The sequence below is a fragment of the Bubalus bubalis genome, chromosome 23 (genome assembly GCF_019923935.1).
Source record: "Bubalus bubalis isolate 160015118507 breed Murrah chromosome 23, NDDB_SH_1, whole genome shotgun sequence".
NCBI lineage: Eukaryota > Metazoa > Chordata > Mammalia > Artiodactyla > Bovidae > Bubalus > Bubalus bubalis.
Genome location: NC_059179.1, coordinates 16,854,522 through 16,868,112, shown reverse-complemented (window position 1 = coordinate 16,868,112; position 13,591 = coordinate 16,854,522). Strand labels below are relative to the sequence as shown.

Here is a 13,591-nt window from a genome sequence, read left to right as displayed (position 1 = left end):
AGTTCCAGAACCACTCCTTTAAAATGTAATTTAAAAACTTTGGACAAGTTTGATCCCCAGAGTTTAAAAAATACACGCCTGATCTTCTGTGATACTGAATGGCCACAGTATCCTTTGGGAAATGGGGAACACTGGCAGTTTAAAGGGGTTCTCAATTATGATACTGTTTTACAATTAGACAAGTTCTGTAGAAAACAAAGGAAATGGGTAGAAGTGACATATGTGTTGCTCTTTATCTCTCTGCGAGACATGCCAGACTTACGTCCTAAGGGTGCAGATTTGGGTGTGAAATCTTCAGCTGTCTCCTGTTTTCTTACTTTGCTCCTGTATCTGGGGCTCCCAACTGAACAGGCTGAGAATCAGGGACCCTTCCAGGAGGGGCTGCCTCAGTCTCAGTAGAAATTCCAATAGTCCCAATTGTGGTCGAGACTATTTAGAGGATATAGAAGTACATAGAAGTACATAGAAGGCTTTATGGGACTAACTTTACTTTATGACCTTACTTGGAGAGATGTAATATATGTCTTGGGACAGAAGTTGACTCCTGATTCAAAAACTTGAGTTTTGGGGGAAGCCACTACTTTTGGAGATGAATGGCTTGAAGGCAAGGGGAAAGAGGGAACATGAAATAGCCCTCCTTCCTACTGGGAGCCAAGCAGTTCCGATAACAGAGCTGCTTTGCTGGATGTATTCTTGAAGGACTCAAACTAGTGCAAAGACTTTAGACTATGCTAAGTTGACTGAGATAGAATAGGGAGAGAAGCAAACTCCTGGTAAATTCCTAGGTAGACTACAGGAGCGTCTCTGCAAGTTTACTGATGTTGATCTCGAAACTACAGAGGGAGAAATGATCTTAAAAGATAGTTTTCTCACTCAATCAGCTCCAGGTATCTGCTGTAAGTTACAAAAGCAGGCGTTCGGACCAAATCAGTCTTTAGAAAAACTGTTGCAGTGTCTCAGACGGTATTACGGTAGAGAATATGAGGAGGAAAATAAGAGGTAAAAAAGAACCAGGCAAAAAACTGAAGCCCCAGTATGGCTGTTAGAGCCACTGTGAAACAGCCTGAGGAAAAATGCCCAGACAGACCCAGGTGAAAAGGGATGGACTTGTTATTATTGTGAAAAGAGCAGCATCTCAAGCGGGATTGCCCTCAGTCATCTAAGCCACCCCCAGCTACATGTCCAGTCTGCAAAGGACCATACTGGAGAAGAGACTGCCCTCCGAGGTGTAGGCCCCAGGGATTGGACTCTTAAGACAATCAGGACTGTAGGTGCCTGGGGGTCCCCACACAAGCTCCCATCCTAATTACACCCGAGGAACCCTGGGTATTAATAACTGTGGGGGGCCAATCAGTCAATTTCTTTTGGACACTGGGGCAACTTTCTCTGTGCTCACTGAAGCCCCTGGTCCGCTTTCTTCCTGATCCACTTTCCTCCTGATCCACTACTATAGTGGGACTGTCCATATGAGCCGGATGTTATTATTTTAGTTGTCCTTTATTCTGCAACTAGGACTCTGCTATTTTCTTGAGTTTCTAATCATGCCAGAGTCTCCTTCACCCCTCCTGGGGAGGGATATACTGAACAAGGTCCAGGCCTGTTTTCATGAATATGGAGCCTGCTCTTTTTCTCCTGTTAATTGAACAAAATGTAAATCCTAAATTGTGGGCTGATGGAAAAACAGGGTTGAACACAAAATGCTGTTCCTGTTGTTATCAAGCTCAAAGACCCTCACTTATTTTCACATCAAAAGCAGTACCCACTAACTCCCAAGGTTAAGGAAGGTTTAAAATCCATCATTGAAGATTTAAAGGAACAGAGGCTATTAATTCCCTGTAGTAGTCCATGCAACACTCCTATTTTGGATGTAAAAATGTCAAATGATAAATGGAGACTAATTCAAGATATACAAATAGTAAGTGCCTAATCCTTATACTTTATTGTCTGAAATTTCTAAATGAGCCAAATATGACTTTTAGACAATTTGAGAGGATTTTGGGGCATTACAGGCTACTGCCACATTCAGATTCTGGGTTATGGAGAACTTGCCTGGCCTTTAGATAAACTTATAACTGAAACTCAGCAGGCCCAAATCGACAAGCTGGTTAGGTTCCCAGAGACTTAAAAGGCTTTTAAGGCTCTTCAAACTGCTCTCTTGCACGCTCCTGCTTTGAGCTTGCCCACAGGATCAGAGTTTAGTTTGTTCCTTAGTAAAAAAAAAAAAAAAAAGCCTATGCCACATTCCTTAACGGTAATTGCTACTATTGTTTTGCTAATGTCTAAAGCTACTATTGATTTTGACTAATGGGCAAATATCGTACTGTACTGACTTCTCATGATGTGAGTGAGATCTTAAACTCTAAAGTTCAGAGCAACAATGGCTCTGTCTTTAAAACTGCTGTAACTCAAGGGGTGTAGAAAATTCTAGGAATAAAATATCACTTACACGGTTCCTGGAGACCCCATCTTCAGAAAAAGTTGAAAAGGCTAATGACTTTATTAAGAGGCATCTGTGTAAACTAACTCAGGAACCACAAGACAGTTGGTTTAAATTCTACCCATAGCTTTAATGAGGGCTCGAATTGCCCCTAAAAAGGAAGGACTGTTCCCATTTGAATGTACCTATGGAAGAGCCTTCTTACACACAGACATTGTTATAGACACTGAAGCCTTAAAATTAACCATGTGACTCAGCTTTCAGCTCTTCAACCTCCTCATCAATTGAAGGTTTCCCATGGTGGGTTTCTCCAAAAGGACTTCCTTCAAGTCTTCACCAGCAACAATCGTATGTGATGCCTCTTCTTGATCTGATGACATCTAGCAATCCTAAGATGAACTGATGTAACTATGGACATAATGTACTTTTAATTTTGATTATGTTTGAGCTTGGTTTAATGACTATTTTGCCTCACATCTGTAACTGTATAACGGGGTTTGTTTCTAACTTTCTGAAAGCTTTTAGGTTACAAATGGTTGTCCAGGCTCCTACAAGTGCCGCAGCCTCCCCCAACTATTACTTGGGGCCCATGGATCAGAGACCCTCAATATGAGGGTTAGGAGAATATGTTGCCTCAACAGTTTAGGGATGACACCCCTCAACAGCAGGAAGTAATTATAGAATGAAAAGGATGCCCCTTTCCCTTGGCAACATAATTCTCCAAAAGAAAAGGAGGGGATGAGAGAGTCAATTCCTAGGCAGGTTGATAAGAAGTCTGGGATCCCTAAGGAGGAGAAAGTGATCTGGGCTCATGAAGCAGAGGTAGGGTTCTGGAATTCTCAAGGAGGAGGAAAGGACAAACATATTTTTTTCCCTCTACATTCTTTAGTCTTCGTCACAGAAAACATTTTTTTACTTAAGCCTAGTACTGATGATTACACACAAACAACTCATTTTAAACTGTGTACTAAGGATTATATAACAACAATACATCCTTCTTGAGGACAGTTTCTCCTTCATGAAAAACTTGTGGCTAATCCTGTTATCTTAAAATGTAAATTATGGGAGTGGATCTAGTAAGACCTTTACAACCTTGAGACATTTTTTTGATTTATCATAACTAATTAAAAACTTATATAACTCCCTTGCTTAGACTAGCGAGGGGAGTACTCTCTGTCCCCCTTCTGATGTCTATGTCAGAAGCTTTCTCTGTCCCTTTTCTTACTTTAATAAAACTGCTACACACACACACACACACATACATCAAAAAACAAAACAACAACAAAGGAAAAAAAAAAAAACAAACTAGAAAAAGAAGAACAAACAAAGCCCAAAGTTAGCAGAAGGAAGGAAATAATAAAGATCAGAGACTAAATAAACAATAGAGGCTAAAAGGGCAATAGAAAAGATTAGTGAACAAAAAGCTGGTTCTTTGAAAAGATAATCAGATTTGATAAACTCTGGCCAGACTCATCAGAAAAAAAGAAAGTGCAAATAAATAAAATCAGAAATGAAAGAGGAACATTACAATTGATATCACAGAATTTCAAAGAATCATGAGAGACTACAATGAATAATTATACACCCATAAATTAAACACCTAGTGGAAAATGGATAAATTCATAGAAGCACATACCAAGATTGAATCAGGAAGAAACAGATAATCTGAAGATGGAACGCTAGTAGTGAAATAGAACCAGGAATCAAAACTCCACAAAATCAAAAATCCAGGACCAGATGGCCTCACGAGTGAATTCTATCAAATATTTAAAAAAGAACTAATGCCTGACCTTTCCAAACATGTCTAAAGGAACACTTTCAAACTTATTCTATGATGCATTACCCTTATACCTAAATTAGAAAAAAAATTAAAAAGAAAAGAATAATTAAGGCCAATATTTTTGATGAACCTAGCTGCAAAAATCCTCAACAGAATATTCAGTTCAGTTAAGTTGCTCAGTCATGTCCAACTCTTTCTGACCCCATGGACTGCAGCATGCCATGATTCCCTGTCCCTCACCAATGCCTGGAGCTTGCTCAAACTCATATCCATTGAGTTGGTGATGCTGCCATCCCACCATCTCATCCTCTGTCGTCCCCTTCTCCTCCTGCCTTCAATCTTCCCCAGCTTCAGGGTCTTTTCTAATGAGTCAGTTGTTCGCATCAGGTGACCAAAGTATTTGAGCCTCCACTTCAGCATCAGCCCTTCCAATGAATCTTCAGGACTGATTTCCTTTAGGATGGACTGGTTGGATCTCCTTGCAGTCCAAAGGACACTCAAGAGTCTTCTCCAACACCACAATTCAAAAGCATCAGTTCTTTGGTGCTCAACTTTCTTTGCCAACTCTCACATCCATACATGACTACTGGGAAAATGGCAGCTTTGACTGGACAGACCTTTGTTGGCCAAGTAATGTTGCTGCTTTTTAATAATGCTGTGTAGGGGGTCATAGCTTTTTTTCCAAGGAGCAAGTGTCTTTTAATTTCATGGCTGCAGTCACCATCTGCAGTGATTTTAGAGCCCATGAAAACAAAGTCTGTCACTGTTTCCATTGCTTCCCCATCTATTCACTATAAAGTGATGGGAGTAGATGCCATGATCTTTGTTTTTTGAATGTTTGTTTTAAGATGCCTTTTCACTCTCCTCTTTCACTTTTATCAAGAGGCTCTTTAGTTCTTCTTGGCTTTCTGCCATCAGGGTGGTGTCATCTGCATATCTGAGGTTATTAATATTTCTCCTGTCAATTTTGACTCCAGCTTGAGCTTCATCCAACTGGGAATTTCCCATGATGTACTCTGCATATAAGCTAAATAAGTAGTGAGACATACAGCCTTGATGTATTCCTTTCCCAATTTGGAACCAGTCTCTTGTTCCATGTCCAGTTCTAACTCTTGCTTCTTGACCTGCCTACAGGTTTCTCAGGAGGCAGGTCAGGTGGTCTGGTATTCCCATTACTTGAAGAATTTTCCAGTTTGTTGTGATCCACACAGTCAAAGGCTTTGGTGTAGTCAATGAAGCAGAAGTAGATGTTTTTCTGGACTTTTCTTGCTTTTTCTATGATCCAACAGATTTTGGCAATTTGATCTCTGGTTCCTCTGCCTTTTCTAAATCCAGCTTGAACATCTGGAAGTTCGCAGTTCATGTACTGTCAAAGCCTGGTTTGGAAAACTTTGAGCATTACTTTGCTAGCATGTGAGATGAGTGCAGTTGTGTGGTAGTTTGAACATTCTTTGGCATTGCCTTTCTTGGGATTGGAATGAAAACTGACATTTTCCAGTCCTGTGGTCACTGCTGAGTTTTCCAAATTTGCTGGTATATTGAGTTTGGCACTTTAACAGCATCATCTTTTTGGATTTGAAATTGCTCAGCTGGAATTCCATCACTTCCACTAGTTTTATTTGTAGTGATGCTTCCTAAGGCCCATTTGACTTCACATTCCAGGATGTCTGGTTCTAGGTGAGTAATCATGCCATCGTGATTATCTGGGTCATTAAGATCTTTTTTGTATAGTTCTGTGTATTCTTGCCACCTCTTCTTAATATCTTCTACTTTTGTTAGGTCCATACCATTTCTATCCTTTATTGTGCCCATCTTTGCATGAAATTGAAATCAGTAATACATTATAACAATTATAATCTATGAATAAGCCAAATTTATTCTGGGGATGCAAAGCTGGTTCAGTGTCTGCAAATCCATCTATGTGATACATGGCATTAACAAATGAAAAATAAAAATCATATGATTTTTTTAAGTTATGCAAAAAAAAATGTTTTGACTGAATTCAACATCCATTTATGATAATAAAGAGTGAATAGAGAGGGAACATACTTAAATGTAATAAAGCCCCTATAGGAGAAGCTGTCATCATTCTCAAAAGTGAAACCCTGAAAGTATTTCCTCTCAAATCAGGAACAACACAAGGATTCCCACTCTCCCCACTTTTGTTTCAGCATAGTACTGGAAGTTCTAGCCACACAAGCAAAGAAAAAAAGTATGGTACTGGCAAAAAAGCAGACATAGATCAGTGGAACTGAAGAGACAGCTTAGATACTTACCACACTTAGTAGGTAATTAATATACAACAAAAGAAGCTAGAATACAAAATGTAGAAAAAACACCCTCTTCAATCAATGGTATTGGGAAAACTGGACAGTTACATACAAAAGAGTCAAACTGGATGCCTTTATCACACCACATATAAAATAAATTCAAAATGGATTAAGGATTTAAATGTAAGAACCAGAACTATAAAAATTCTAGAAGTAATCATGGATGTGTGCTCTTTGACATTAATCTTGTTGATCTTTTTTTGATTATGCATTGTTAGGCAAGGGAAACAAAAGCAAAAATAAAGGAATGTGACCTACTCAAATGTAAAAGCTTTTGCACAGTGAAGGTAACTGTCAACAAAACAAAACGCCTGCCTGCTGAATAGAATATATTTGCAAATGATGTATCTGACAAGGAGTTAGTGTTCAAAATACACAAAGAACTCATACACTTCAACAACCAAAAGAAAACCCTAATTAAAAAATGGACAGGAGGTTCAAATAGATATTTTTCCAAAGAAGACAAAAGTTGGCCAATAGGCACATGGAAAGATGGTCAAAACACTAATTATCAGGAAAATACAAATGAAAACACTAAAGGGTTTTACCTCACACCAGTCAGAATGGCTATTATAAGAAAGAGAAGAAATAACATGTGTTGGGAGGATGTGGAGATAAGGGAACACTTATGCACTGTTGGTAGGAATGTAAATTGAAATGGTCACTATGGCAAACAGTATAGAGGTTCCTCAAAAAGTTAAAAATAGAGCTCCTATAAGATCTGGGACTCAACTGGGTACTTCTCTCTAGAAAACTTCTGGGTATTTATCTGAAGAAAAGAAACTTATTCAAAAAGATATATGTACCCTTATGTTCATTGTAGCATTGTTTACAAAAGGTAGAATATCAAAACCACCTAAGTGTCCACTGATAGACGAAAGGATAAAAAAGAAGTGGAATACACACACATACACACAATGAAATATTACTTTGCCGTATAAAAGAATGAAATTGTGCCATATATGACAGCATGGATAGTCCTAGAAGATATTATGCTAAGGGAAGAATGTCAGACAAAGACAAATATTATATGATTTGCTTCATATTTAGAATTAAAACAATTTTAAAACAAACAAAATAAAACAGAAACAAATTCATAGATACAGAGAAGAATTTGTGGTCCTCAGAGAGGAAGAAGTAGAGGGACGAATGAAATAGGTAAAAAGGATTAAGAAATATAAACTTCAGATATAAGTGTAATAAGTCACAAGGATATAATATACAGCATAAGGAATAGAGTCAATAACATTTCAATAACTGTATGATGACAGATGATTCCTGGGCTTATCATGGTGATTAATTTATAATGTGTGTAAATGGTGAATCACCATTTTGTACACCTGAAACTAATATAATATGTGTCAACTGTTAATATATTTTCATAAAAATAAATGTAGAAAAGTGTATGATCCCTGCACACTGTTTAGGTGACTCTCTGTAGACATGTGTGTAGTGTAAACTGGGATAAACACTGGAATCTACCTCTGTCACTAGTTTTGTGACTTAGACTGGTTGACTAACCTTTCCGAACCTCAGTGCCCTCATTTGGAAAGATGTGGTATGACCCTGAATTTCTTCCAAGTTTTGGTTATGAAAATAATTCGAATGGTTTTGAAATTAGTTGGTAATCTGTGCATACTGTCACTCAGGCCATTTTATCAGTTCCCTCTCCTTCAAATCCCAAATGGGTTCCAGTGCAAGGAGCATATCTTACTCATCTTTATTTACTCATTTTATAGCAATATGTCTGCACCATAATATGGGCTTGTAAATCTTTGCTGAATGAATTGACTGCTTTTTTTCTTTTTTAGCTCTACAATGCTTTCCCCTCTTTACTACATTATCTCCCAGGGAGTCATAACACATTATTTAAAAACATGACTGAGCAAAGAAAGTTTATTTTGGAGAAAATAAAGGAACACCAAGAATCCTTGGACCTCAATAACCCTCAAGACTTTATTGATTACTTCCTGATTAAAATGGAAAAGGTAAAATGGAACCCAGACTTGCTACTTCATCTTTGTAGGTGGAGTGGTGTAATACATGGAATAGCTTTGTTCTTCTCAGTGGAATTGGTTTATTAAAACAAATGCTCCTTCTTAAAGATATATTCATTGCTTTTGCAACCTATTGTGCAAACCATACTGGATGTCTTGAATTATTTCTGCATTGTCACTGAAAATTGCTTGGAAGTGTTTATATTTACCATGTTAAAGCTGGTTCTTTATTTGAGAACAGATTGAAACACACACACACATTCAAGATAAGTGATAGATGGTATATTCTCTTTCATTAAATAAATTCCATGAATGGGTGATGTAAGAAATGAGAGAAGGCAGAAATGGATGGGAATCTAGAAAGGCTACTCTTGGAAAAGACAGTAGAAAACAGATGAAGTAGGTTTTGAGGATTAGCAGAGAGGACAAAACTGGTTCAGGGAAAGATAAGTGTAGTGATGAAGTGTGTGGAATTCTTAAAGAGATTGTCTTGATAGAAACTGAGGAACTGTCATGGGTTTAATGACTGATGAATTTGGGAATAGTGTTTCAATTTGAGGATAGGTGGTTCTGAAGGCCTGAGTGAGAAATTCAGATATGATGAAATAGACAATAGATGCTCGAACTGATGGTGAGTAGCAGTGATGACTTGATAAGAGTCAGGTTAGAAAGAAATTACTGAAGAACTGATTTACTCCAGTGGGTGAGCAAGTGAGGAATCAGAAAGGACTTGTTGGAAGTTTAACTCTGGTTATATTTTAATTGAAGAAATTCTAACAATGCATCTAACTTTACCGTCATCTATAACATTCTCTAATGTTTGGCTTAATTTGTCAAATAAGTAAACTTTAACAATTATGTTGTTATATGGAATTGTTTTAAGTTGCTTGTAAGTTACTTTTACTTATCGTGTAATCCTAATACATCATTGCCAGGAGAAACACAATAAACAGTCTGAGTTTACCATGGACAACTTGATCACCACTGTATGGGATGTGCTTACTGCTGGAACAGAGACAACAAGCCTCACTCTGAGATATGGGGTCCTGCTCCTGCTGAAGCACCCAGAGGTCACAGGTAGGATCACAGATGATGGACAGGATGAAATTCTGGTTAGAAATTGGCAGGCAACACTGATGACTTTTCTACTCTTCATCTGCCTAGAAGATGTACAAGAAAAACTTCTATCCTTAGTATATCTTCCTATCATTGTATGAATTGCATTCAAATCAGAGTATAATAAAACAGGAGAATAAAATGTTTAACCAGTAGCAGAATTATGGAGGGCAGAGGTCACAGTCCTCCCTACTGTGGTGGAGTATCCTTGATTTGCATCAGGTCAGGTGCAGTAGGGCTTCCATGGTGGCTCAGATGGTGAAGAATCTTCTCTACAATGATATTGCTTGATAAGCCTTCCAAGTCCAATACATGTACTTTTGTCAAAAGTTAATTCTACTCAGATGCATTTGCAATGGAAGGATTGACTCAACAAAATCACAATCTTTCTTCATCAAAAAACCTCACTCTTTAAATTAAAAAGTTATACACAAAAATTCTGTTCAAATACACTCTTTTGGCCAAACAAAATTTCCTGAAAAATGTAATTTCTCATTCTCCTTTTTTTCTTTATTTGGTCCTCATCTAAGAGAATATTTCCTTTACTTTATCATGCTTTGTGCTTTGACCTATTAAGACACTTTTATTTTTAATTTTTTTGAGTTTAATTGTCTTACAATGTTGTATTAGTTTCTGCTGTACAACAAAGTGAACTAGTTATATGTATATATATTTACGGGCTTCCCAGGGAGTGTTAGTGGTAAAGAACTCACCTGCCAACTTGCATGTGAGACATAAGAGATGTGGGTTCATTCCCTGGGTTGAGAAGATCCCCTGGAAGAGGGCATGGCAACCCACTCCATTATTCTTGCCTGGAGAATCTCATGGACAGAGGAGCCTGGTGGGCACAGTCCAAAGGGTCGCATAATATATCTTCTAGGACTTTCCATGCTGTCATAAGTTGACTGAAGCAACTTAGCACGTATGCATATAGATTTGTAATTGTTATATCTTTTTGCCGGTTGATTCTTTCATCATTGTGTAATGTCCTTCCTTCTTTTTTCTCTTGTTCCATACAGTCTTTGTTTTAAAGTCTATTTTGTATAAGAATTGTTTCCTCAACTTTCTTTTTCTTCTGTTTGTATTCAATACATTTTTCTAGTGGAGCAGCTGCTGGGTGATGGTGGGTGGGGTTGGGTCATGTGGCAGCTGGTTATGAAACCCCATGGGGTCCAGTCTAGTGCTGGCCCTCTGGTGGTTAGAGCTGGGTCCAGGGCCTCTTCCTGAGATGGCTGGCAGAGAGTTCTGGGGCTTCCTAGAATTGGGTGTCAGTTTGCTGTTGGGTGAGCCTGAGACCCAAGATGTCTTCTAGTGGTGCTGACCTGCTGTTGAGTAGGCTGGATCTTGACATGGTTGGCTGCAGGACTGCTGTGGTCCTGGGGCTGAGGTTGGCCTGCTAGTTGGTGGATCAGGCCCCAGGAGTCTTGAGGATAGTACCTGCCTTCTGGTGTATGAGACCACATCCTGGTTTCTCTGGCTGCAGGGTCTTGGGTATCTTGGTAGGGGGAGCCAGATCCTGTGTTCCCTGGCTGTAGGACCCTAGGGGTCCTGGAGTTGCAGTTGGCCTGCTCATTGTCTGGATGGGGGCCCAGGGAGTCCTGGGGTTGGTGTCTCCCAACTGGTGAGTGGGGTTGGGTCCAGGGGCAGCTGGGGCTCAGGGCTGCTATAGTAAGTGGCATGCTGGTGGGTAGGAGTATGTCCCAGTCCAGCTAGCTGCTTGGTGTCCCACATCCAAGAACAGGTGATAACTGGCTGATGAGATGGGCCAAGTTCTGGCACTAATAAACCACAGGGAAGATTCTAAAATTGCACTTACTATCATTCATGTCCATGTGTTGGGATGAGCTCTCCAAAGTAGCTGCTACCAGCATATGTGTTCTGGAGGTGAGCCCCAACTGCCCTGTGCCTCTCTGGGAGGCTGTCCAAGATCAATAAATGGGTCTGACCCAGGCTCCTTTCAAATTACTGCTCCTGCTTCTGGGTCCCAGAGTGGGTGAGATTTTGTATACGCTCTTTAAGAGTGGAGTCTCTACTTCCCGCAGCTCACTAGATCATCTGAAATAAGCCCTGTTGGCCTGCAAAGCCAAGTGCTCTGGGGCCTCCTCTTCCTGGTGCAGCACTCCTGGGTTAGGGAGCCCAGTGATGGGTTCAGACCCCTCACTCCTTGGGGAGAACCTCTGTAATTGTAATTAACCTGTTCATGGGTCTCCTACCTGAGGATAAAGTCTTAACTGTGCTATGATTCTGCTTCTCCTATGCATTCATGATTCCATCCTTAGATCTTTAGTTGTTGAAGAACTTTCTCTTAGACTTCAGGTTGTTCTTATTGATAGTTGTGCTGTAAATCATTGTATTAATCATTTTGTAATGCTTGTGGGAGGAGGTGATCTCAGAGTCTTTCTACTCTGTCATCTTGAATATTCTCCCTTAACTTACTCATTATTCCTATGTGTTGAGTCAACCAAGCATCTTGTTCAGTTGGTCCATTTATTAAGTATTTACTGCATGGAGTACTTCTACTCTTTTAGAACTTTCATAAAATAAAACTGACATAAACAAAATGGTTAAACTGCATGATGTGAGCCTTTGAGATCCCACATCCCTGAGTTTGTTTTAAAAAATACACAAAGGAGAGTATCAGAATTGAGAAATGAATTTCATGATGTAACTGTGCTTTATATGTATGTGTATTTAAGTCTCTAATGAAATTCCAATTTGTCCATGACACTGAAATTCTTTTTCATTTTTTCCCTTGTAGGAAAACACATGTAATTTTTCCTTCTCTCCATATCCTACCACAATGTAATCATGATTAAGAAGACAAAATATCTTTATCACTTGACATAAATTCTGATTTCTACCTTGCCAGCTAAAGTGCAGGAAGAAATTAACCGTGTGGTTGGCAGAAACCGGAGTCCATGCATGGAGGACAGGAGCCGCATGCCCTACACAGATGCTGTGATCCACGAGATCCAGAGATTCATTGACCTTATCCCCAACAACCTACCCCATGCTGCAGCTCAGGACATTAAATTCAGAGAATATCTCATTCCCAAGGTGAGAGGTATTTCATCTATACTCCTCATTAAGACTCTTAGGTTTCAACTATCACAGCAGTAGATGTATAGATTGCCTAATTGTCTACAGGTATTACAAAGTCATGTCTCAGGTATTTCACCCTCAGACCACATACTCCTTTCCTTTTAATTTGTAGATAGAATTTAATAAATATAATAGTGCTTAGACTCCCACAGGATTCTTAGTACATTGTTAGTCCCATATTCTGCCTGTTCATTAGGCTACTCTTCTGTCCACTCCCTATTTTCCAGTGTATGTTTTATTACTGTTACCACTTAATCAGTAAGCGCCTCTCTATCTGTTTCACTTGTCAAAAGTCCAATGCAACAGTTTTCTTCCTCCCCACCTGCATTTGAGCTACTGATCCCTTCTGGAAGACCATGCAGCCCATGAGGATCATATTATTGTCACCAACTCAATCAGTTCAGTTCAGTTCAGTCACTCAGACATGTCCGACTCTTTGCAATTCCATGACTGCAGCATGCCAGGCCTCTCTGTCCATCACCAACTCCTGGAGTCCACTCAAACCCATGTCCATCGAGTAGGTGAAGCCATTCAACCATTTCATCCTCTGTTGTCCTCTTCTCCTCCTGCCTTCAATCTTTCCTAGCATCAGGGTCTTCTCTAATGAGCCGGTTCTTTGCATCAGGTGGCCAAAGTATTGGAGTTTCAGCTTCAACATCAGTCCTTCCAATCAATATTCAGGACTGATCTCTTTAGGATGGACTGGTTGGATCTCCTGGCTGTCCAGGTGACTCTCAAGAGTCTTCTCCAACAACAGAATTCAAAATCATCATTTCTTCAGCACTCAGCTTTCTTTATAGTCCAACTCTCACATCCATACATAACTACT

The 13,591-nt window shown here is 39.4% G+C and overlaps 1 protein-coding gene across 1 annotated transcript in view; it reads left to right on the top strand.

Moving 5' to 3' along the window:
- The window catches only part of LOC112581647 (cytochrome P450 2C31-like), a 57,305-nt gene that overhangs the window by 31,145 nt on the left and 12,569 nt on the right, over positions 1-13,591 (top strand). Inside the window, exons 5-7 of the mRNA XM_025274461.3 lie at positions 8,359-8,535; positions 9,480-9,621; positions 12,530-12,717. Coding sequence (XP_025130246.2) covers positions 8,359-8,535; positions 9,480-9,621; positions 12,530-12,717 — 507 coding nt within the window. The remainder of the gene's footprint in view (positions 1-8,358; positions 8,536-9,479; positions 9,622-12,529; positions 12,718-13,591) is intronic.